Source organism: Arabidopsis lyrata, assembly GCF_000004255.2.
Source record: "Arabidopsis lyrata subsp. lyrata unplaced genomic scaffold ARALYscaffold_1, whole genome shotgun sequence".
NCBI lineage: Eukaryota > Viridiplantae > Streptophyta > Magnoliopsida > Brassicales > Brassicaceae > Arabidopsis > Arabidopsis lyrata.
In genome coordinates, this window is record NW_003302555.1 from 31,311,951 (window position 1) to 31,339,113 (window position 27,163).

The 27,163-nt window shown below is 33.8% G+C and overlaps 2 protein-coding genes across 2 annotated transcripts; one reads left to right on the plus strand and one right to left on the minus strand.

The window, feature by feature from the left end:
• Nucleotides 1-941: 941 nt before the first annotated feature.
• On the minus strand, nucleotides 942-2,909 carry LOC9327983. The gene is given in 7 exon segments (XM_002894569.2): nucleotides 942-1,146; nucleotides 1,884-1,952; nucleotides 1,955-1,983; nucleotides 1,985-2,027; nucleotides 2,136-2,290; nucleotides 2,639-2,693; nucleotides 2,696-2,909. Coding segments are annotated over 7 exon segments (435 nt in total). The 5' UTR covers nucleotides 2,739-2,909; the 3' UTR covers nucleotides 942-1,105.
• A 12,961-nt stretch (nucleotides 2,910-15,870) lies between these two features.
• On the plus strand, nucleotides 15,871-16,210 carry LOC110225283. Its single transcript, XM_021014624.1, has 2 exons — nucleotides 15,871-15,989; nucleotides 16,086-16,210. The coding sequence occupies exons 1-2, from the start codon at nucleotides 15,887-15,889 to the stop codon at nucleotides 16,181-16,183; spliced, it is 201 nt and encodes a 66-aa protein (XP_020870283.1). The 5' UTR covers nucleotides 15,871-15,886; the 3' UTR covers nucleotides 16,184-16,210.
• Nucleotides 16,211-27,163: the final 10,953 nt, after the last annotated feature.

The window sequence follows — 27,163 nt, forward strand, 5'->3', positions numbered from 1 at the left end:
ATTGGTTGTAATTTGCTTTCTTGTTCTAGTGAAATCGAATCTGGACTTGGTCCCGGGGAGTAGAAAAAACCGAACCTCATTAACAAAGTTCTTGTCTTGTTTACTTTCTGCAATTTATTTACCTCATCCGCACTTACAGTTTTGAGACACTTTCTCGTTTGCGAAGACATAGAAGAATCCTAATTCATAGACCTGTATAAGGTAACTTGGAGAGATCTCATTTTTTTTTTCCATGGAGTTCCTCATTCCTCGTTTATTACATGGTTTGAGACAAACAACAATTTAACAACATGAGAATTAATACGAGCATGAGATGTGAACAAAGTTGTGTTTATGTGCAGAATGTGAAGAAACACGAGAGAATTCCTTCTTGTTGTGCCCATATATATATATATATATATACACAATCTTATCAATCTTAGGTGCTTTTGCTCAGCTCTATTACCACCCTAGACTGGACAGATAACATTATTCACCTGATCACCTCCAACCATAGCAAGCTGGAATTCATCATGATTCGGATGGTGTTTGACACCACGCTCTATCATACGAACTTGAGGAGGCCCTAACGTAGTTAACTTGACTCAACACACCTTATACAATCATTGTTAAGGAAATTTGTCTCTTTTAACTACAAGGCATGCATAAGTTGGAAGGACTCATATGTTCCTTTTTCGTAGTGAGAATGAATAGTTAGTTTCCATATACCTCTAGTTTGTGCTATCGGCTCTATTTTAGGTACTGTCTTTCAAAATTTGTTGTTGCTTTATTTTTATTCTTTAATTCCAACTCTTGTACATGGTTTTTTTCGTTGAATAATAATTTTGAAATTTCAAGGAAGTAAAATAAAAATATTTTGGGAACAATGATTAATTGAAAAAAAAAAAACAAAAGTTAGCTTCGCCTGAGACGATGGGTAACGATTATGAATTTTTTTTTTTTTTTTTGATAAAGGGCATTCTATTAAATATGCATACAATGAAATTACATGGCTATGGCCTATGAGTTGGTAGACATACAGTTTTGAGAGATAAACAAGACAGTACAAACATAGTAAATAAGTTTGATAAGGAAGAGGAAATTGTAGATACAACGATTATGATCTTTAAACATGAACCTCTGTTTTGAAAGTTGTCGACGATGACCCTTTGATTTTTTTGTGTACCAGTTCATCAATACAAAAAATGTATTAGTAATAAGTAATCTTATGAGGTATCCCCATCTTATGGAGATAATCAATTTTTAAGAAATAGAAAATTTATATGGCAATTTATATTTTCTTATAAAAAATATTTCTACAATTATGCAAAAAATTATGTAACCCATATTAAAAGCAAACATAATTTGTTTTTTTTTAAAACTATCATTTTCTAAAATATCCCATACCGTACCAAAAATATTTTAAAAAATGCACATCTAAGCGATAAAAATTAGATTTCATAAGCATCTTTATAAAACCTTTATATATCTTTAAAAAATCTTGTAAAAAGGGTATAACCGAAAATAAACTGTGTTTAGATGTAAATATGAAAACGAGTAGAGTACTGTAAGAGGGCCATTTTTGAAATTTCCTCAAAAAAAATTATACATTTTATAATGAAAATGATTACTAAAAAATATTTGTCTTTGATATAAGATATTTATCATGATTTATATAGTATTTCTAAAACAATATGTGATATTTCTGAAAAATCTGAAAAATATGAATAAAATTTAAAATTTTGACTAAACTAGTAAATGAATGGCCTGATATGTAATTCTTTACAATATAAATGATACTCTCTACTTTTGCTTATCAATTAATATATAGAAGATATGCATGGAATGTAATCAGTTACCTTTTTTTTTTTTTTTTTTTTTTTTCTTCTAATGTAATCAGTTACCTTGTGCAGTCTTTTGAGCCTTTTGTTTTTTGCGCCTCCGATGAATTAAGTATATAACACAAAGGAATCAGCTGCGGCTACGATTCCTACAGCTGTTCCAACTTTTTTTCTTTTTCTCGCTCTTAGGTTTTTTGGTCTTCGAACCTGCAAATTTATTGGGTTTGTTTATATATCAAAAGGTTTGAGATTATGACTATATGATCTAAATATAATAGAATGAAGCAAGTTTTTGTAGTTTAGAGAAGAGTTTACTTTTGGTTGAACGTCGCTTAGGAACTTCTTCATTCACAACAACTTTTGAGCCATCGACTAGAGCTTGAAGACTTCGAGTTTTTACTAGATCTTCAACAACGATCATTGATGATCCTTGATCATTCGTAGCCACAAGGAATGATTCATCTTCTTGTCTAAACAGAGAGAGAGAGCAAAATAATATCACGCACGTTTCAAACAACACATTAATTTGAGATAGTTTAAAACATTTAAAGGCTTTTTATAACATTTAAAGGCTTTTTATTTTCTTTTTAAAGCTTACCGCCTCCGTGAGCATTCACCATATAAGTTTAATATATTATTTCCCAACAGGGTATATAATTTGTAATTACTTACTTAATAGTATAATGTATCGAAAAGATCTATGAGAATGAATATGAAATTAATATCTTTGTACATTTTTTATTTTTTATAACCTTTATATATTCTCTAAAATTTATTTCTCAATAAAAGATATTTGCATGATTCTAAGGTGTTCTTACTTTGAAAAAGCAGCTCTTGTGGAAAGAGAATATCCGAAAGCTACAGAGAGAGAGATGCTAGTACGAGGAGGAAGATGAGAGGAAAATTGGTGGAAGCCATTGGGCCGTCGCCTTGTGTTTTGCCAATGTGAGAAATATTTGTTGTGTGAAAAAACGAGAAAAGACTTTAGTCGTCTATATAGTAATTTCTCAAGTTACATATTTGCTGTGTCTACTTACTATTTTTTATTAATCAACTAGAAATTATATACTCAGATAGTTAGGTGCTATTTGGGGCTGTGTTTTTTTTTTTTTTTTTCCTTTAGTAGCTTATAGGCTGTCTTCGTTTGACTTTAAAAGTTTCTCTGATTTTAAAATGTAATAATACATAACTAGTGAAATATATGTTTACAAAAACAAATAGGTTTTAATACAACATGTAATAACAAAATTAGCATCTAAAGCTTTGGTTTGATTTGATTAATTTAAATTTTGTCATGTATCAAATTTTAGTGAAATACTTGCAATTTTTTTAATAAGATGTAGTCTGAAACAAAATGTGTTTCCACATGTACATTATGTGTTGTAATGGGTTGCAAGTCATCATGTTCCCGTATTTTATCTATTCTAAAGTTTGAGAAAAATTATGAATTTCTGTATATTTAAAGATTTGTATCATAAATAACGCTATCCAGAACTAGTCCAATATACTTGCACACATGAAAATCTACTACAAGTCTTCCTCCTCGAACTCCTAACTAGTCCAAGTTTTATTTCTGTATATTTAAAGATTTGTATCATAAATAACGCTTTCCACGATCAAAATAACAATAATAGAAGGCCACATTTTAGGTAAATTTAGGGTTATGTATTTAGTGTAATACTGTAATATATTATATTACATGTTTGGTCTGTTTGTTTGAGAAATGCATGATATTATAATTCTTATCGTTAGCATACAAGTTGAATGGTTTGGTTATTACATTTGTAATGATGGAGTTTGTTAGAAATCAATTATCTGTCTTTGGTGAACGATTATATAGGAAAACCAATAATGTATGTTTCTTAGAATTTCTATATTATATGTTTTCATTATCACTAATTTAGAAACAATATTATGATATTTTTTATTATTTTATTTTTTTTTGTCTTAAAATGGGTACATGTAATTTGTTTTGCTGTAGCTAGCATTTCTTAGGCACGATACTAACCAATATGATCTGTACTCACTAAAGAAGTTTTTTATATGGTCAAGAGTACGTCTTTAATTTGTGGACGAGGTAGGAGTTTGAGGAGGAAGACTTGTAGTAGATTTTCATGTGTGCAAGTATGACTTCCGCTGTAATTTTTATAAGATTTGTTTTGTTATGAGCAATTCTTTTAAAATACTATTGATTTATTTATTGATAAGATAGTCTCATGAGTTTCTAATTGATGGAGATGCACTAAGGTTAAGCATAGAGATGTTTTTGTAACTTGTATTTTACATACATGTATAAATCTATTTTATTAATAGAAATGTATCTAGATGATGTTAGGCTGACAACCTATAATGGTGATAAACGCCTATGAACTACAATCAATTAGTGATCTGATATACTGCATGTTGATTCTAAAAATCACACGATGAATTAGTTTAAAGGAAAAAAACAAATTCAATTAACTCTCTTGCTATTTCTGATCAAAGATTCAAAAGAAAAATGAATTTTATTGTTTATAGACAAAGTTAGGGTTTTGCTCAAAAACAATTAGGGTTTTTGCATAAAGTTGCGGATGCATGCCTTTCAATAGAGGACAAACTCTTCTATTTATACATAATTAAGGCGGTTAAAGATAAGTTAAACTTCCGAATCTTCGGGGCTTTATCTTCTGTTTTTCCTTTCTTTTCGCGATTCTCCTTTTTCTTTAAGGAAAATCTTCCTTTTTCTTGGACGAGAAGTCGGTTTAGGCGATCTCATGTTTTCAGGTCGAGCTCGCCAGGCGACCTCCTCTCTCTGGCCCATTAACAAGCCTAACCGGGATTCCCTGGTTTAACTGAATTCTCAGATTAGTTCGCAATTCGTCCGGTTTAAGTCGGTATTGTCGGAGGTGCTAATTCCAGCAAACCTAGTTTATAAAGGAGTTCGGATCTGCGATCATCGTGAAAAGACAGCAGGTCATGGTATTTTTTATGTCTGCTTTCAACGCACGAGAGAAAGCCTTCCGCCTCACGTCTATCGTCTAGGTTTAACTGAAACAGGAAAGTCCACAGAACGCGAACGTTGTTAAAGAAGGTCATGCCCCTTTCGATCGCTTCGGCGTTAGAAAAGGTTGGAACGTCGTGGTTAACCGCGGAATAAGAACCGGAGCTTTCCATACTTTGAGAAGGAAAGAAGTTCTTTGGATTTTTTCGATGGTGTTGGCACCACCCGGAGGAGATATTTATACCAACAATTAAGAGTCGGTCTAATTGGATTTCCGAATGAAAAAAGGAAAACATCTTGTTTTCCTTTTTCGAAAAGGAAATGACTAATACTAGTTTTTTTCTTTTTACTTCGAACGAGGAAAAAGAAACTTGCATAAATAAGGGAAAAATATCCAGAAGGAAATTAAAAACCGCCCCAAAAAAATGGGTCCACGGTTGAATCAGGTTCGAAAAAATTACAAGGCGAACAGACAAGAAAGAATAAAAACAATGAGATAGGAGAGGTGGAGGCCGCTAGGCTTCAGGATCCTGCTCGTCAACGGTGACATGGCGAATGTCACTCTGGGTCACGAGCTCGAAGTTCAACATACGGCGCCAATTGTTGATTCTAAAAATCACACAATAAATTTTTTAAAGGAGCAAAATAAATTCAATTAACTCTCTTGCTATTTCTGATCAAAGACTCAAAAGAAAGATGAATTTTATTGCTTAGAGACAAAGTTAGGGTTTTTGCATAAAGTTGCGGATGCCTTTCAATAGAGGACAAACCCCTCTAATTATACATAATTAAGGCGGTTAAAGATAAGTTAAACTTCCGAATCTTCGGGGTCTTATCTTCTGCTTTTCCTTTCTTTTCGCGATTCTCCTTTTTCTTTAAGGAAAATCTTCCATTTTCTTGGACGAGAAGTCGGTTTAGGCGATATCATGTTTTCAGGTCGAGCTCGCCAGGCGACCTCCTTTCTCTGGCCCATTAACAGGCCTAACCGGGATTCCCTGGTTTAACTGAATTCTCAGATTAGTTCACAATTCGTCCGGTTTAAGTCGGTATTGTCGGAGGTGCTAATTCCTGCACCAACACTGCAAAATCATTGACGAGTATAAGCATGAACAAGCCACATTAAATGTAATTGTACATGAGTCATTTATCACACGTCGAACCTACACGGATCTCAAATGTCATTGCACCCGTGTTTGTGCATTGGTACCGCCTTATCATTGTTGCCCTTCCTATTCTTTGAGTTTTTTTTTGTGAAAGGGAATTTGTCTCTTCCATACTCCAATATTACATATGAAGCCTTTCCAAACGTCATCGTTTAAACCCTTTGGCAGCTTCTTCCCTTCTATTCACTTTTGCTTCCACTCGTTCAAATTGTCTATTTATACGAGGTTGTCGCTTGGCTCAAGAGTCAAGAACTCGGCAAATACGAGATTCGAATGTTGCGACTTCCAATTGAAATCTTTTTATGGAATAAAATAAAAAATAATCATAGACATGTCTTTCTTTTTTTTTTTGTGAAACATATCATAGACATGTCTAATTAAAAGGAATTTCATGTCTACTTGCCGAAAAGGATTTGAACCATGTCTCTTTTACATCATTCGGAATGTGTGACAATTTGGGATATGGATGCTCGAGTTGTGATTGTAAATTTTTTTAAATAGACTTGGTGATGCCATTTGTTTTGTCTAAACCTACAATTTGGAAATAACATACATATTAGTAAAATAATATTAAAATTGTTAATATAAAAAATTATTAAAAAAGTAATTGGAAACAGAAACAATTACCAAGTCGCTCCAACTTCTTCATGAGGACGGAGCTATGTGATAAGCTCTCAGCTGGGTTGTTGCACAAGCTCTTTTAGAGAATAAGATAAATTGTTGAAAGATGATTTTTAATTGATCATAAGTGGTTTTTATATAGGCCAAGTCGCGGAGCCAGTATTTTTATTTACAGGGGTCATGTCTATTTAATTATTTTAATTACTAGGATATGAACCCCGCGATATCGCGGGAAACTCATTTTCAACAAATATATTTTATTATGTTTATGTATTAAAATATTTTATAATATATTCAAATAATTGAATTATTATATAAAATTAACTGTCTTAAAGTTATATCATAAATATTTTCTAAATATATTAAAAAAAATTTATGAATAAAAATGTAAAAAACAAAATTATGATTAAAAACACTTTTGAAACATTTTTTGTGAATATAAAATTATTTATAAGTGACAAAATAACTAACGAAGAGTTATAATATACAGAGGAAAAATTCTAGCGGTCAAAACCAAAAAGATATAAAAATAACCGTCAACACAAAAAGTAACCATCAATATTTTAACGAAGCGTTGCGATAAAAAGACATAACCGAGAAAAAATAACCGTCGATATTTTAACGAAAAGTTGCGATAAAAAACCACAACCGAGAAAAAATAACCGTCAATATTTTAACGAAAAGTTGCGATAAAAAGACACAACAAAATAAGTAAATGTCAACATTTTTACGAAAAGTTATGATAAAAAGACACATCAGAAAAAATAACTGTCAACGAAAAATGTAACCGTAAATATTTTAACGAAGAGTTGCGATAAAAAGACACAACCGAGAAAAAATAACACTCAATATTTAAACGAAAAATTACTATAAAAAGACACAAACGGAAAAAAATAACCGTCAATATTTTAACGAAGAGTTGCGATAAAAAAACACAACCGAGAAAAATAACCGTCAATATTTTAACGAAAAGTTACGATAGAAAGACACAACCGAGAAAAAGAAACCTTCGATATTTTAACGGAAAGATACGATAAAAAGACAAAAACAAAAAAAGAAACCGTCAATATATTAACTGAAAGTTATGATAAAAAGACATAACCGAAAAAATAACCATCAATGAAAAATTGTAACCGTAAATATTTTAACAAAGAGCTAGAACAAAAAGATACAACCGAGAAAAAATAACCGTTAATATTTTATAGAAAAGTTGCGATAAAAAGACACAAACGTAAAAAGTAATGTTAATATTTTAACGGAAAGTTGCGATAAAAAGACACAACCAAAAAAATAATAGTCAACAAAAAAAAGAAACGTCAATATTTTAACTAAGAGTTGCGATAAAAAGACACAACCGAGAAAAAATAACCGTCAAACTTTTAACGGAAAGTTGTGATAGAAAGACACAAACAAAAAAATGAACGTCAATATTTTAACGGAAAGTTACGATAAAAAGACACAACCAAAAAAATAACTGTCAACGAAAAAAGTAACCGTCAATATTTTAACGAAGAGTTGCGATAAAAAGATATAACCGAGAACAAATAACTGTCAATATTTAAGCAAAACATTGCGATAAAAAGAGACAACCGAGAAAAAAATAACCGTCAATATTTTAACAGACAAAAAAAGACACAATCGAGAAAAAAATATCGTCAATATTTTAACAAAAAAGTTATGATAAAAAGCAGAAACGAAAAAAGTAACCGTCAATATTTTAACGGAAAGTTGCGAGAAAAAAACACAACTAAAAAAATAACCGTCAACGAAAAAAGTAACCGTTAATATTTTAACGAAAAGTTGCGAGAAAAAGACACAACCGAAAAATAACCGTCAACTAAACAATTCACCGTCAATATTTTAACGGAAAGTTGCGATAAAAAGACACAACCGAGAAAAAATAACCATCAATATTTTAACGGAAAGCTGCGATAAAAAGACACAAATGAATAACGTAACAACCAATATTTTAATGGAAAGTTGCAATAAAAGACACAACCGAAAAAAAACCGTCAATATTTTAATGAAGAGTTACGATAAAAAACACACCCAAAAAAATAACCGTTAATATTTTAACGGAAAGTTATGATAAAGAGACATAACCGTTCAAAAGTGCAAAATGCATTTATTGAGGTTGTTATTTTGGTTAATAAAACCAATTTGATATGTAGTCTAATGGTTGATGTAAAAAAACTTCGTAGTATTACTAACTATACAAAAAATGCAATGAAATTATATAATGGAAAGACGTAACTTTAAATGAATAAATGCAACTATAAAGATATAACTGTAAACTGAAAAGATACAACTGTAATTGAACAAATATAACCGTAAATAATTCAACGAAAATTCAAAGAGAAAATTCAATAAAAAGACATAACCGTAAAAAAAATAACCGATTTGAACGAAAGGTTGCGATAACAAGACGCAACCGTTCAGATGTGCAAATGGTATTTATTAGATTCCTATTATATATAGATTTATAATATTAAATAATATATTTAAAGTATAAATTGTCAAAAATATTTAAAATTTGTTACCTAAAACAAAACAAAATCATCTATTTTTAAAAAGCTTCACTTTCCAAGTAAAATATATTTTTAGTCGTATTAAGTACTTTTTGTTCTCAATTTTTTTTTTATCAAAATGTATAGCATATAGTGTTTATCTACACTTTTTCAAAAATATATGTTATAGAACATTTTTTAAGAAAATGTAACAAAAAATATTGAAATAGGATATGTCTAAAAGAGAAGAAAAAAATAAATATGCAAGAAGAGATTAGAAAGTTTTAGTTATTTTGAACAAAAAAAAAGAAATAAAGATGAAAAACAGAATTAAAGTTCAATGAGAAATGAACATGCATGGGTCAAAAGCATGGTTGGATAAATATCTATGGGGTAATTATAGAGATATTAGACAAAATCATCTAGTAAGCATTACAAAATTTAGCTAACAATTGAAACTTTAAATTTTTTATTGGGGTCAACTGACCCCCTCCCATTGCACTAGCTCCGCCACTGGGCCAAGATACACCAATCATAAAGCTAAAGTAAAAAAGAAATCATATCTTAAGTTTCTCGTAAAAGTAAAAACACCAAAACTGAACTTCAAAAAGAAACCAAAAGACCACTTAAAACCAATTCTAGAACGTCTCAAGCGTGGAACTGTCTTCGGTGATACTTCGTACCGTCTTTCTTGACAATTTTTAAGCCTCCCTACATTGTTAACTATATTTTGAACCTGTTATGAATCTCGTGTATTCTTTTATTAATGAATGAGGTTACAACTTATATATATACACAATAAGGGAGACAAATCCCAATTGGACTAGGAAACCCTAAAGCCCAAAGCCCACTAAGACTAACATAAACCGTCATTGGGCGAATCTTCTAGAAGATAGACATGGGCCTTCTAGAACATGGACATGGGCCTTCTAGAACATGGACATGGGCCACGGTTATGGAGTCCATCCGTAATGTGGTTTACAACACTCCCCCTTGGATGACATAACCGTGTAGATGCCAAAGGATCTTTGTAATGCGCTTGGGGATGCTGCCTCATTAAAACCTTACCAGGAAAACCCATTGGGACAAAACCACGGTGAATGAAAAAGAGTACAGCACGCATTACTCCCCCTGTATTGGTCATCCCTGCAAGTCCTTAAGTCTCCGCATTCCAATTTGATGCGTGAGCTTCCTTAATGTTGTTGTCGGTAGTGCTTTAGTGAAGAGATCGGCTGAGTTGTTGCTTGAACGAACTTGCACCACTTGAACTTCACCATCCTTTTGTAGGTCATGCGTGAAGAAGAACTTAGGTAGAATGTGCTTTGTCCGATCTCCCTTGATGTAGCCGTCCTTGAGCTGAGCGATACATGGCTACGTTGTCTTCACATATGATGGTCTTTGATGTTGTAGTAGCTGCGCCTTGAAGAAGGCTGCCTACGTACCCTTGGAAGGGATCAAGCCACACGTAGTTCCTATTTATTGACCATGCCATAATCTGATCTTACCTGCATCAGCAAAACAAACTAAACCAAGGCAAACTAGACCTTTTTTGGTTAGATCAATATAGAATAAACCCAAATAAACAAAGTACGAAGAATAAACTTTAAAATTTAACCAAACCTTCCTTCAAACCTTTCCAGTGCCTTTGGGTTGATCATGAACTAAATTTAGACAAAGGAGGTTCACGGCAAAACATATGTCTGGTCTAGTGTGGCTAGCCAAGTACATTAACGCTCCTATGACACTGAGGTATGGCACTTCAGGACCGAGAACTTCTTCCTCGTCCTTCTTTGGACCGAATGGATCACTATCCAATCCAAGGCTTCTCACCACCATTGGGCCTGGTCAATGGGCGGGCCTGGTCCTTATTAAATATCCTTGAGTACTTTTCAGTATATGCCTTTTGATGCACAAGGATTCCATTATTCATGTACTCAGGTTGTAATCTCAAACAGAACTTAATTATTGCCTAGGTCTTTCTTTTAGATATATTCAACTGTTTGGTCGATTACCCAGAGGTTTAAATTATTCATATACACTGCTATGATTACAAATCCTTTGTTTGCAAACCTCTTTATGAAAATACATGGACTAATGGGATCATTTATAACATTCCATATGCCCATTTGGTCTAAGTCCATGAAAGGATTTGTCCAGCCTTATGCAGTGATATTCTCGAGAATCTTTCTTATCTTTGAGCTCAATACCCTCTGGTAATCTCATATATATTATCCAGTGGACTTATATAAATATGCAGGCATTACATCCATTAGCCGCAAATCAAATCTTTTCCTTTATATAGCCAGACTTAGCATCCACCACAGGGGAGTATGTTTCTTCATAATCTATCCCCGGTCTTTGTGAGAATCCTTGTGCTATAAGCCGTGCCTTATATCTCACGATTTCATTATTCTCATTTCTCTTCTTCACAAAGACCCATTTGTGTCCTACTAGTTTTTACATCGAATGGTGTCCTTAAGGTCGGACCAAACTCATTCCTTTTCTTAATGATTCTTAGCTCCACGTTTTATGGTCTTGTACCATTTAATCAATCAAGTCTTTGAGTGCACTCTAGTATAGACGTGGGCTCCTGATCCTCATTTATATTCATAAATTCAAGTGCTACCTTGCATGCAAAATCATCTTATGTCGACATTTCTTATATGTTCCATTATGTTCCAGACATGATATAATCGATTTGAGATTAATTATTATCAGGACCTTTAACACTTTGCAGCTTGGCGTCCCAAGCTACATTGTTTGGTACATGTACCTTAGAGCCGGCCGGCCTTATCTCCATGTCTGGGATGGTTTCCTTAATAACCTCGGTTCCTATTGCACCTTTCTTTAATTTCCGAGGATTTTTTTTTATCATTGGAACCTTATTGGTCTACCACGTCTCATACGTTGTCTAGACTCTGTAGCAACTTGACTAAGTCCCTTTTGGACATCAATTCGTACTGGTGCATTACAAGCTGGTATGTACGATTTTGTAACTTTCTTTTGGGTCAGCAAAGGAATCTGGCAATTGATTAGCTAGCTTTTCAAATGTATAATCTTATGGACCTCTGATTCTCATGCCAGAGTCGGAGGATCTTGCCAATTTAAGGATGTTTGATTCCATGATATTTCTTTTATTGCTTTACCCAGCTTGTTCGTCTCTCCACCTAAAGTAGGAAACTCGGATTCATTAAAATGACAATCCGCGTATCTAGCCTTAAATAGATCACCCGTAGTTGGCTCTAGATACTTAATAATGGTGGGAGAATCAAATCCAACATATATTCCCATCCTCCTTTGAGGTCCCATCTTTGTTCTATGTGGTGGAGCAATCGGTACATATACGGCACACCCGAAAGTCTTTAGATGGGATATGTCTGGCTCATGACCCATGAGTAATTGGGATGGTGAATATTTATGTTCACTAGATGGCCTTATGCGTATAAGCTCTGATGCATGTAAAACAGCGTGTCCCCAAGCGGCTACTGGAAGCTTCGACCTCATGAGTAATGGTCGAGCTATCAATTGAATTCGTTTAATGAAGGATTCCGCTAATCCATTCTGTGTATGTACATGTGCCACGGGATGTTCCACACTTACCCCCATGGACATACAGTAGTCATTAAACGCTTGGGATGTTAATTCACCGGCATTATCTAGACCTATAGTCTTAAGCGGAAAATCTGGAAAATGGGCTCTCAGTCTTATGATCTGGACCAACAACCTAGCAAACGCTTGGTTTCTAGAGGATAATAAACAAACATGCGACCATCTTGTCGATGCATCAATGAGGACCATGTAATATCTAAATGTCCCACATGGTGGGTGTATTGGTCTACATATATCTCCTTGTATCCTTTCTAGAAAGTTTAAGGTTTCTATATTTACCTTAGCCGGTGATGGCCTTATAATGAGTTTCCCTTGTGAACATGCTTCACACTTGAGATTCTTAGGGATAACTCTTTTCTCTTTTAGGGTGTGCCCCTTTGAATTAGTTATTAGTTTACGCATCATACTATGACCCGGATGGCCAAGCCGGTCATGCCATAAAGTGAATTTCTCGATGAACTCTTTGTTCATTGCCATATTAGCTTCGATCATATCGATTTTAGCATAGTAGAGACCAGTGGATAATGCGGGTATAGTCTCTAGGACTTTCTTATGTCCTTTGGTGATCTCAATTATATTTAGGAATTCTTTGTTTCCTTCACCCTTTGTTTCAATATGGAAACCATTCAATCTTATTTCTTTGAAACTCAATAAGCTCCTCTTTGAGCTGGGTGAATATAAGGCATCGCTTAGTTCAAGATGCGTGCCATTTGGTAATAGAATATGGGTTTGGCCGTAGCCCTCAATAAGATTTGCTATACCTGCTATAGTGCTAATATTGGCATTTTTTCATTATGAGATTTAGGAAAATATCTCTTATCTTTTGTGTGGCTCCACTATCCACCACAAATATGTTCTTGTCCTCGGCCATTTCTTATATGGACAAGAATCATGTTTTAAACATAAAATAATATAAAATAAATTCAAGGAAATAACAATCAATGAAAACATAAAATGCAAAGAAAACATAGAGGTTTTGATGTCGAACTCAGATTTATCAACTTGATTCTTTTAGGCAATCAGAAGTCTCATACTCTATTAGATCATCTTGATCATGTTCACCATTTTTATATACCAAATGGGCTTTAGGATTCTTCCTTTTCACACTCTCTTGATAGAGGTCACAACGATGTTTGGAATTCCTACATATCTTAGCCCAATGGTTCCCCATTCCACATCTATGACATACTCATTTGGTCGAGTGTTGTGGTTTGGAAATACCACATCGTCCTCGCCCTCGACCACGGCCGGAATTAGGTCTACATCCACGGTTATAGTGGTTATAGTGGCCACAACCACGTCCTTTCCATCCACTACGGCTACGACCGTGTGGTCTATTACTTTAGACGTGGTTAGATTCTTTGGATTCTTTCTTATCCTCTGCGGCCTTATTGGCATCAGGTAATGGGGTTAATCTATGAGGTCGTAATTCACTGTTTTTATCAGTAAGTCATTATTTTGCTCATCTAGCAATAGACTCATCCATGGACTTATAGTCCTGGATTATGAGACTCTCAATAAGATGGTGGCTAATATTGTCTTGTATCTATCTTTCTCTCTTGGCATTATTGCCTTATTAGATACATTCACCAAGTCTTTTTGACTTTTAGGATAATCTTAGTATCCATTGCCCATTTTAAATAATTATCTCCTAAGAGATTTAGGGCAGTAAAATACAAGTTGTAATTCAACATCTACAAGGAAAAGTTTTGAGTCAAAATCATGTAATCGTTATGTCATGCGGTATTTGAGACCGAACCATGAATCGATTTACTTAGGGATTTGACTTTCCTCTTTTGCTTAGGATTAGATTTCCTCTTTTGCTTAGGATTAGATTTCCTCTTTTAATTAGGATTAACTTTTCCTTTTCCTTTTAGGATTTACTTTCCTCTTTACTCTAGGATTAATTTTCCTATTTCACTTATGATTTTAGATTTTTAAGATTTCCTATTTTATTTAGGATTTGGAAATTTTCTATTTTGAATAGAATTAATGATTTTCCTATTTACAATAGGATTTAAGATTTTCCTATTTTAATTAGGATTTTAGGGTTTTAAGATTTACAATAGGATTATCTTTTCTAAGGTTTCTAGGGTTCATGCGATTTTAGTTTTAGGGTTTCTAACAACTTATGCATGTAATCAATCAAAGAAACAATCAATCTAACAACCTAAACAACCTAAACAACCTCAATCAATCGATTATATTTTAGGGTTTTAGGTTTCCAATTCGATTTAGGGTTTTAAAAGTTTCGGCCATGGCTAAGTGTTTTCGAGTTTACGAGTTTGAGATTAAGCAATAATAACTTTCCTAGCAACTTAAACGAGTCAATCAATCGGATCATCCAAGGAAATAACAATCGCTTATCAAGCAAGGTTCGTTTTTAGAGTTTCTCTTTGCTTAACTTTCAAGTTCGATTGTTGGTTCTTTAGCTTTACGGACTAGAACCTGGAGCTAAAGACCTCGGTTATCAACTTGTCACGAGCGTATGGTCCTTGGAAGGAATCGCCGAGCAAAGGAGAAAACAAACGGACGGACGAGCTAGGGTTTTCAAAACAAATCGGCGCACACTGTATCTGTGCGTGAAGGCGCGTCGGTTGTCAGATCGACAAGACGTTTGCACTGATTGATTCGTCTCGGCGAGGGCTTCGATTTGATATCTTTCTCGTTTTCTGGGTCCTCACGATTTGAGAGAACGACCTCTTTGAAGTTCCGAGGCAGATTTCTTTGCGTTTTAGGGGTTTGATGGAGATAGAGAGATCGTGAGATTAGGGTATATGTGTCAGATCTTTAGCTAAGGGATTTAGAGGCTATCGTGCTGATAACGTGTTATGAATCTCGTGTATTCTTTTATTAATGAATGAGGTTACAACTTATATATATATACACAATAAGGGAGACAAATCCCAATTGGACTAGGAAACCCTAAAGCCCAAAGCCCACTAAGACTAACATAAACCGTCATTGGGCGAATCTTCTAGAAGATAGACATGGGCCTTCTAGAACATGGACATGGGCCTTCTAGAACATGGACATGGGCCACGGTTATGGAGTCCATCCGTAATGTGGTTTACAACAGAACCATCTTTATTGACAATTTTTTATTGATACAGTAAAAACGGTATTACATTCCTCCCTATATGTATATCCAGAGTTATATCAACATAATACAGACTAAGGGAAAAGATGAATAAAGCGTTGGTTTGGTTAATTACTTTGTTATGTCTAATGTTCTCTGCAACACCAAACATAGTTTTGGCCCATCCACCATACATATCTCCAAAAACAAGTAAGTTTCTAACTCTTACAAACTATATGAATTTTCTTTTGCTTACAAATATTCAAAATTAATCAGTTCTTGTTATTATTTTTAATATTGAAAAAGGAACAAGAGAAGGGGTTTGGGATCATAAGATAATGAATGTGAGAAAGATTCGAGTAGGAGGCAGTATTTCAAGGCGTGCACCTGGCAACAACCCCTAGCCACAATCTCATGGATTGTTAGTGTTGTTTTAGTATCATGCGATTTAACTTGGTCGCAAAAAAATATATTTTTGCATGAAATTATCAGATCGGTGATTGTTGGTAAAGAATTACAAGGAGATAAGGTTTATACATACATATATGATAGGATTGACATATTTAATGGTGATAAACGCCGATGAACTATAATCAATTAGTGATCTGATATACTGCAAAATCTCTGACCAGTATAAGCATGAACAAGCTAAATGCCACATTAAATGTAATTGTACATGAGTCATTATCACACGTCGAACCTACACGGATCTCAAATGTCATTGCACCCACCTTATCATTGTTGCCCTTCCTATTCTTTGAGTTTTTTTTGTGAAAGGGATTTTGTCTCTTCCATATATTGAATTAAAGCTTTGATCAAGAACACAAAATCTCAAGAATAACTCTCTCTTTATTAAGCTTTAGAAATTACTCAAACTAAAACTCAATCTCATAAGTTGTATCACACCTTGATACCTCCTTATATAACAAAAGCTATTGACCTAATCCTAACTCAATTAGGAATTGTATTAGATAACTCCTAATACATATATTCTAGATAACTCCTAGAATATTTAGCTTTATCTCTTTTATATTTTAGTAACTTATTTCAAGTTTATCTCAACATTTTCCCCCTTAAACTTGAAACCTTCCTTCGACACATCTTGAACACCGAGAAGATCTCTCATCTCCTAGAATCTGATCCTACCAAATGCCTTAGTCAAAATATCCGCTCTTTGCTCACTCCCGGGAACATGTTCAACCTCAACTTGTTCATTCTCTACACATTCCCGAATAAAGTGGTACTTCTTGTTGATGTGTTTGCTGCGCCCATGGAACACCGGATTCTTTGCAAGTGCTATCGCCGATTTATTGTCAATGAGTAATGTCACCTTCTTGCACGAGTTGTCAGTCACTTCTCCGAGTAGTTCTTGGAGCCATATAGCTTGTTTTGATGCTTCTGTTGCTGCCATAAATTCAGCCTCGCAGGACGACAAAGCCACCGTGTCTTGCTTCTGAGTACACCAAGTAATAGGACAATTCTCAAGGTAAAAGATGTGTCCAGTTGTACTTCTTCCATCGTCTTCATCTACATTGTGACTGCTATCACTATAGCCCACAAGCTCACCTTTGTCACCCCGAGTGAAAGACAGTCCAAGAGTAAGTGTTCCTCTTAAGTATCGGAGGATTTGTTTTAGTGCCACTCCATGTGATTCTTTAGGTTCTTGCATGTACCTACTTAATACACCAACACAGTACGAAAGGTCAGGTCGTGTATGCAGCAAGTATCTTAGACATCCTATGATCCTCCTATACTCCTTCTCGTCAATGCAAGTCTCTTCTTGTGCTTTTGACAACTTTAGTCCTGCGTCCATTGGTATTTGGACTGCGTTGCATCCTTCCATTCCCGTTTCTCCTAAGATCTTCGCAGCATATCTTTCTTGCTTCAACGTGATACCATCTTCATGTTGACATACTTCAATACCGAGATAATAGGTTAGTTTGCCAAGATCACTCATTTCAAACTTAGCCGACATTCCCTTCTTGAAATCCAAAATCATGTTCAAGTCTGATCCCGTGACAAGCAAGTCGTCCACATACACTGCGACTAAGAGAAGATGCTCCTTATCTCTCTTTCGATTCAATGAGGGTTCTTTCACACATTTAATAAAATTCAACTCCTTAAGAATTTTATTCAACTTATGATTCCACGCCCTAGGTGCTTGCTTTAAGCCATAGAGAGCTTTGTTTAACTTGAGGACCTTATCTTCACTTCCTTTGATCACAAAACCCTCGGGTTGAGTAACATACACTTCTTCCTTCAACTCACCATGAAGAAATGCTGTTTTTACATCGAGATGATGTATCTCCCATCCATTTGAGGCCGCTAAAGCAATGATGAATCTAACAGTTTCAATGCGTGCTACTGGAGAAAACACCTCGTCATAGTCTATACCAAGTCTCTGCACATAACCTTTCGCCACTAACCTTGCTTTATACTTGTTAATGCTTCCGTCTGAGTTTCGTTTTATCTTGAAAACCCACTTTAGTCCAATTGGTTTTGCTCCAATAGGAAGATCAACTAAGTCCCAAGTCTTGTTCTTTGTAATCGACGAAATTTCTTCATCGCAAGCATCTCTCCACTGTTCTAGCTCCTTTGCTTCATTAAAGTCCCATGGTTCCTCATTTAAAGAAAGTAAGAGACGTTCTCCTTCAAGTTCAGCTAACAAGACGTAATCTTCAAGATAGCTAGGCTTTTTCTTTGGTCTCGTCGAGAGAGCTCTTAATACGGGCTGAGACTGAACTGCTTCTTCTCCCTCCTCTGTTTCACCAACTTCCTCTGTTTCACCACCTTCCTCTGTCTCACCTATCGGAGAAGTATCTCCTTCTTCAGACCGTATCTCTTCACCTTCTTCAGCTTCCTCTGTTTCGATGTTACTCTGTTCTCCACTTCCTTTTACTCCAAAATCTCCAAAATTGACCTCATACATACTCGGATCATGACTGACTTCTTTTCCTTGACCACTCCACTTCCAGCTTCTGGTTTCATCAAACACCACATCCCTACTAACAATGATTTTCTAACTTGACGGGTCTAACAATCTGTATGCTTTGGAGCCTGGTTCTGTTCCCAAATGAACCAACATTCTTGATCTATCATCCAACTTCTTCAAGTGTGTAGACTCTGACTTTGCATACCCGATACAACCAAAGACTCGTAGGTGTTCAACATTTGGTTTTTTTTCTTTAAAGACTTCATACGTTGTTTGATTTTCAAGAGTTCGTGTTGCTACTCGATTGATCAAGTACGTGGCATGTCTTACAGCTTCTCCCCAAAGATAGTTTGACATAGACATATGTTTTAAAATGCTTCGCGTCATTTCCATCAATGTTCTGTTCCGTCTCTCTACCACTCCGTTCTGTTGCGGTGAATATGGTGCTGTCAAATGCCTTTTAACTCCGGTGCTGTCACAAAACTTTTGAAACTCGATAGATGTGAATTCTCCACCCCTGTCCGTACGAAATGTCTTGATAGAGTTCCCGGTTTCTTGTTCTACTAATGCTTTGAATCCTTTAAATCTTTCAAAGGCATCACTCTTCTCTTTCAAGAGTAGCGTCCACATGTACCGAGAATGGTCATCTATTAGTACAAATATGTACTTGTTCTTGGCAGCCGTAGAAGGTGTGATTGGTCCACAAAGATCACCGTGAATAAGCTCTAGTGTGGTGGTTGCACGATATGATGTAGCTTGAGGAAAAGTTTTCCTTATTTGTTTCCCAAGTAAGCATGATGAACAAGTTTCCTTTTCAACATTAAAGATTGGCATTCCAGTGACTAGCTCCTTTTTAACCATTGTCTTCATAGTTTCAAGTCCAACATGACCAAGTCTTGCATGCCACTTTGCTGAATCATTTGATGTCATGAGTTGTAGGCATCTCGTATTTTCTACTTCCATGAGCACCTTGTAGAGACGATTCTTTGACCTGCTTGCTCTTACCAACAACTTTCCATCACGATCATACAAAACTAGACCTTCTCCTTTCATTTTAACTTCGCAACCCGCTTCTGTGGCTTGACCAAGAGAGATAATGTTACTTCGCAAATCTGGTATATAGTAGACATCGGCCAGAACTTTTCGTTCACCATCTTTGCTCACAAAAAGAATCGATCCCTTCCCCTTTATATCAATACGGGAATCATCTCCGAATCTCACCTTTCCCGTAATTGTCTCATCAATCCTTGAAAAATACTCTCGGTTCCCGGACATATGGTTACTTGCTCCATTGTCTAAGTACCATACGTTGTTTGAATCCGTTTGTGCTTCAAAATCACTAGTCTTTATGTTCTGCTCATTGAGATATACGACCTCATGCACCATCAACTTGTCAGCCTCATGTGTTTCATCTCCGTCATTCTCATATGCTTCTTGAAGTTTAAGCAGCCTGTCTGGACAGTTTGACGCGTAGTGTCCAGTCTTATCGCATCTATAGCATATGACCTTTGATTTATCTCTCCCTTGCTGGTTCTGATAGTTTCCGTAGCGACCACGTCCTCTTCCTCCTTGAATGAAACGACCTCCTTGACCTCTTCCTCTTCCTGACCCGTAGCTTCCTTGGTAGGTTTGTGAATCTGAATTAACATACATAAGTTTCCCTTGATCTTCTTGTTGATTTTCTTCTTCATCACAAATCCTCTCCTCATAGGTTTTCATCCTACCTACGATGTCTTCAAAGCTGGTTTTATTGAGATCAAGTACTTGTTCTAACGCCGCAATGATGTGTATATACCTCTTTCTTGGTAAACTGTTGATAAATTTCTTTACAAGTTTGGTAGTTTCAATAGTTACTCCCAAAGATGCAGATTTAGTGGCTATCTCAGAAAGTTTACCAGCAAAACCATCAATAGTATCAGCGTCTTTCATCTTTATTCTTTCAAATTCAGACATTAGAGTTTGCAGTCTCGCTTCTTTAACCCTCTCAGCTCCGATATTTCGTGAATTTATTGAATCCCAAACCTTCTTTGCGTTATCCTGGTCTCCAACTTGCAAGATAAGCGCCTCCGGTATAGATTGGAATAACAAAGCCCTAGCTATGTCATGTTTCTCTTCATCGTTGGTTCCTGGATCGATGGTCTCCCAGACTTTATGTACCTTGAGCGTTGCTCGCATCCTCATAACCCACGCGGTGTAGTTTGTATCATTAAGCATAGGACATTTAATCGAAGAGGAGGAACCGCCTTCCTTGCCCTTCACGGCGACGATATCTCCCATCCGTTTGTCTTATGAAAACAATACTTCTCTTAGGTTTACCTTCCTTGAAATCTCGAAATCAAAACACTTAATTCAATAGGTTTAGAGCTCTGATACCAATTATTGAATTAAAGCTTTGATCAAGAACACAAAATCTCAAGAATAACTCTCTCTTTATTAAGCTTTAGAAATTACTCAAACTAAAACTCAATCTCATAAGTTGTATCACACCTTGATACCTCCTTATATAACAAAAGCTATTGACCTAATCCTAACTCAATTAGGAATTGTATTAGATAACTCCTAATACATATATTCTAGATAACTCCTAGAATATTTAGCTTTATCTCTTTTATATTTTAGTAACTTATTTCAAGTTTATCTCAACACCATACTCCAATATTACATGAAGCCTTTCCAAACGTCATCGTTTAAACCCTTTGGCAGCTTCTTCCCTTCTATCCACTTTTGCTTCCACTCGTAAAAATTGTCTCTGTATAAGAGGTCGTCGCTTGGCTTAAGAACTCGGCACATAAAAGATTTATATGTTGCGACTTCCAATTGAAATCTTGCTATGGAATTAAAAAAAAAAAACATATCTTAGACAAGGTCTCTAATTAAAAGTAATTTTAATGAAAAATAAAATAAAATGTCTACTTACCGAAAAGGATTTGAACCATATCTCTTTGTCACACCCGTGTCCCTCAACATTGAGATGACGTGCGTTCACTTTACTTTTCTTTTCCTGTATTCCACTTTCTTAATTTATCATGTCGTATTTTTCCGAAATCACTTTTTTTTTTACTAAAAACTCAATATAAACCTGTCTTATAAAAATAATCTTAAATCGTTTAAAACCGTTGAATAAAACGTATAAAAAAACAACAATAAAAGCCAATAACCCGAGGTTCCCGAAATACACCACAAGAGAGACGGACTTGTGCGACTACTCACAATTCTCACCCTGATCTGGAGAAAAAAAGAAAAAAATGGTGAGTAAAGAATTACTCAGTGAGAGGATCTTTTCCGCCTACTGGAAATACGATACACGATACTACCTTTACACAACAATCAACAATCACATAGAAAAAGACACAACACTCATATAGTTTGCATCACTATGCAAACCTATAACACAAAACTCATTCTCGCCCTTAGCGAGATCTCCACATTAATTTCTGGTTCGATCATCTCCCCTAAACTTTTAACCTATCTAGTTCCAGTGGACTCGTCAGTCTATTATTGAGCTACAAAGAACCCGTCAATTCAATGTTGACTATTTTCCACTTTTCCACTGTTCATCATCTCAAAAGATGGTAATTTCACTTTCTCATATAACACATATACTAACTTGTCATCACAATGACATTAACTCAATCATCCTATATCACTAAAACAATCATCATATCATCAATCCTAATTAACAAGTCATTACTACTAAGCAAACATATCTAATCCTATGCAAGTGAATCATGAAGCATAAAATAGAAACTTGTAATCGTATATCCGCAGATCACACCCTCACCTGACTTTGGAATGGAAGACAAAGGTTGATAACGCCTAAACAAGATCTGAAACTTGCAGCATAAGAAACAGCAAAGAGGACAAATTAGGGTTTTTGCAGTTTTGGCAGAACAGTTGATTCTTGCTCAACAAGCAATCCTTGTGGCAGCTAAGGCTAACCTTTTCCGGTGACCTTGAAGGCTCCGACTGCTTCCATGACACTTTCTCTATCCTTATCCACCGTCGGCTTGCCCTCCACGGATCCGAGATGACCGGAATCTGGTCTCCAAAAGCCCAACTTGAATCTCGTAACGACGAGCCGTTGGTTGCTGTGTCTTCCTTGCAGTGAGATCTATCCAATGATACCAACCTCAGGATCTGATTCCTTCAGATCTAACGGGAAAATTCTCTCTCACTCGGGGTTGTCTCTTCCTCTTTCTCGCAAACGTACAAACCACCACAACATCAGCAACAACAGAAGCTTACAAACTCAACAACTAGGAGGTGGCTGACTTAGATTAGGGCTTACGATCAAGACGTGACGGTGGCTTGAGTTGCTGCGACAAAGAGAGAGATATATATATACTCCTATAGTATATACACGACACTTGACAGACTCATCTACTTCTATGGCAATAAGCATATGATAATTGTATATAATTAACATAAACTTGCATTTGTAAACATGTGATAAACATGTATTAATTACAAGCCTTACATACTCACTAAACACCTTAATGATCTATTCTCGACTTCTCGTAGGTTTTCCCACCAAATTATTATGATTACACTAGATGATTACCCACGGTAAGCGTGGGTTTGTTTTAAAAATTGTTAAGAACAAATTATGTTGATTGTTCTTGTTGATAATTTTTGTTTACTTTTTTATTTCTTATTGTAAACAAAATTAAATTCATCTTATATAGTTACAATTTCTATGATTAGATTCATTTTTGACGTGAAATATTAATTTATATATCTTTATATATAAATATAATTATTTATATTTTTAAGATCCTAATATTGTTTCACCAATATCATGCATAAATACAACAAAAATATAGGATATTTTGTACAATTATATGTAATTATGTTATTTGTGTGATTTAAAACTCGACTAACATGATTATAAATACAATTTCTTGTTCAGTGTACTCTCCTGATCTAGTACTCCAATCACATCGCGATAGACTCATTATTTTTTTTTTTTTTTTTTGAATACAATAGACTCATTATTAGATATTGGATAGACATAAATTGAACAAGATCTCAGGAGTTTTCATATGAAAATAAGAAAAAGAAAGCAAAAACTAAATTGTCATTTAAGTCAACACTTTTAGATCTTCTACCATTGCATATAACCATATAAGAGAAAAGTCATGTTTTGAATTCTTTGGTATATCTAACATCTCAAAGGTGCATCACTTAAAAAAATTTGCATGTCAATATTACTAACTTACCACTAAAAAAACAAAAGAGAAAGTCATATGATGAATCATATATGAACAACAAAATGTAATAACGAGAAAGACTCAAGGTAAAATTACGAAACTAATAAGAGTTTAGGTAGCAAACAACTAAATTACAACAAAAATAAAGTGGTGACCATTGATAAAATTTTTTTTAGTAAAATAAGAGTATAAAAAAAGTAGTGTTTTTTATTAACATAATTTTGTTTTTTAAAAAAAAAAATAAATCACTTAAGAGTAGAATTGATGGAAAATTTTTTCTCATTTAATTTAGCTAATTTATTTTTAAAATAATGTAGCATGACACATATCATTTTTTGGTGTGATGATGTGGTACTCATATGGAGAGAGTTGACCAACTTTCATATATATGATTCACGTCCGAGATTTTTAAACCACACTTCCTTTCCTAAATGACTCTCAGAAACAGAGTCCAAACATACGTGTTCATAATAATTTGGATCAACGTGAAAGTGTTGGGGTTGTATTCAGTACGTACTTTTAACTCAAATATCTTGGGATTTAAATTTAGTCGCCAAAAAATGTTCTTGCATGAAATTATCAGCTGAGTGATTGTTGGGAAAGAATTAGAAGGTGATCACGAAGATAAGATTGACACATTTAATTCCTACTAGTATAATAATTCCATGGTTGAGAGGCTAATCTAATTTTCTATGATGTATCTAGCATTTTCCAAGTTGGAGACCGATCATATAAATTCATCCCATATAATGTGATACTGAATTATTAATTAGTAGAAAAATGCAGAAGAAAAAAAACCTTCATATTCTTCCAATCTTCTCCGCAGGGGCCAAAGAGTATATCACGCCCACCTTTCATAAATATTTCAATAGCTTTCGATGTCTGCCGGTTTGCAAATGAAAGATAATCCATTGATTTCTGAGTTGTGTTTAAAATTATATTATTAAAAATAAACATAAATACTATGTACTCTTTAAATATAATTTCATAGTAAAACTAATACTATGAAATTTTTATTAGTAATAATAATATATTTCAACTTTTAACATAAACAAAATTTAAAATGATCATAATTCAAATTGTTGAATGTGTTAATGAGTTTTAGAATGGAAGTCAAATTTAAATACATGGTAGAGTAATTTTTTTTCACGTAATTGTGTTTCTAAAATTTTAAAGAGAAAAATAAATTTTAAATTGAAACATTAATTTATAAGAGTATACTACAAGATTTTTTCTTTATTATTAAATGTTCACTTAAGAAAAAATTTCTAAAGTCAACTTAAAAATCTAAGACAAAGACATTGAAAGAGTCAGATCATGTGAAACTATTGAAATAAATCGATGACAAGAAAAATATAGAGACAAATCATGAAATTTCAAAAACGATATTTGGTTATATTTTTCATGAGTTGTATAACAAAATATACGTAAAGTGATATGTAAGTTGTTAACAAAAAAAGTGATATGTAAATTATGTAACATATATTTCAAGTGGACCTATAACTCTATAACCTAATCAAATAGAAAAACACATTTGAGAGTTTATCATTTAAATTAAATATTTTTAACCCAAAAAATTGGTGAAAACAACATATTTAAAGTATTTTATGTTTTTATTTGACAAGAGGATGTTAAGGTTGCATCACAAGATTAATCACTCAAAATAACAAAAACGGTAAGCCAAATAGTTGTTTAAATCACAAAAATGGTAGGCTAAAGAGTGGTCTGAAATCTCAATGACACTATTACAGATGAAGATAAATAACCTTATTTAAGTGTTGGATGTGTAAGTGTTTTGAAAAAAAAAAAAATAATATTTTCATACTAACTTTTTTAAGTGTATTTAAACATTAGATTATGCAATCTTTAAAAATCAAATTGTTTAAAAATATCAAATATACATTTTTTATATAGATATTAGTCAAATTTTTAACATTTAGAGTTATCTTCAACTCTTATAATTATAAAAATTTGATTTTATATAAACATAATATATTACTAAACCCACGCAACATGGGTCATTTTTAGTAAATGTCAAAGGCACATAGAGAAGAGATGTAAGAAAAAAAGAATAACTAAAAAAAAGTTTTTGTCAATAATCAATAGACATTAAATATCAACAGCTTCATAGATCATTATGCTTCTACATCCTATTTTCTACGGTAGTCCTCTTCTTTTTCACATACATTACTTCAACAGTGAAAACTAAAAAGGTGAAGAATGTCAACTATCTCCATATGAGTGACACGTCAACTACATGTGCACTCAATAATTAATGTAAACTTTATATCTTCTATTCTAAATATTAATGGTGTATTTATTATTATTTTTTTAAAAATAATAATAATAATAATAAATAAATATATATATATATATATATATATTTAATTTTTCTAATGCTAACTTTATTTTATAATAATTATTATATATATATATATATATTTTTTAGTGAAATTAGTTTACTGATTTGTTTATTCGTTTTGGTTTTCTTTGCTAACTTTTTGGAGTTTTAACTCAAAATATGAGTATATAATAAGTATAATGGGTTAGTTAATAGTTTGAATATGTTATTCTCTTTAATCTCATCTATATAATATATCACAAAGGGTGAGATAGAGTGTAAATGAAACTTCTCTCTACTATCCTGGTTGTTCTCTTTGCCAAGTGCAGAAAGTCCAACCTAACATAAAGTAAAGTGTTACTACTCATTTATGTTGCAAATTTCGGCTTCACAAATTACAACATACCGCATGCTCGATCTTAATCTATCTGAAAAGAAACACAAATACTCGATCTAATCAATTAAAATTCTGGTTATATATGTGAAGTCTTGTGGTTAATACCGTATGCCTTGAAAGCCGGTTGGATGAAACTGGTGATCAACTTTAAATATGACAAAATAATTTACCCATTGAATAATAAAACACATTTATTCCATTTAATTTTAATAAAACTATCGCAAAATAATTAACTACAAATAAATGTCAAAAGCACATATAGAAGAGATATAAGAAAAAAAAAATATTTGTCAATAATCAATAGACTTTGGCTTTGAATGGAGAATAGTTAATTGAAGGTCGAACGTGGGTCAAGGATGATGCAGCGAGATATTTCTATTATTATCATATTTTAATTAATTAATAATTACTGTTCTAGAATATTCTATGTTTTAGGGTTTTCGGTTTTATTATAAATAGCCTTGTTAGGCCTCCTATTGTATTTGGTTCTTTTTAATTAATATA

Excerpts from the sequence above, each read along its gene's own strand:
- LOC110225283 (XM_021014624.1), top strand. The coding sequence starts at position 15,887 with ATGAATAAAGCGTTGGTTTGGTTAATTACTTTGTTATGTCTAATGTTC. Across the intron at positions 15,990-16,085 it reads ATACATATCTCCAAAAACAA|GAACAAGAGAAGGGGTTTGG; the intron begins GTAAGTTTCTAA and ends ATATTGAAAAAG.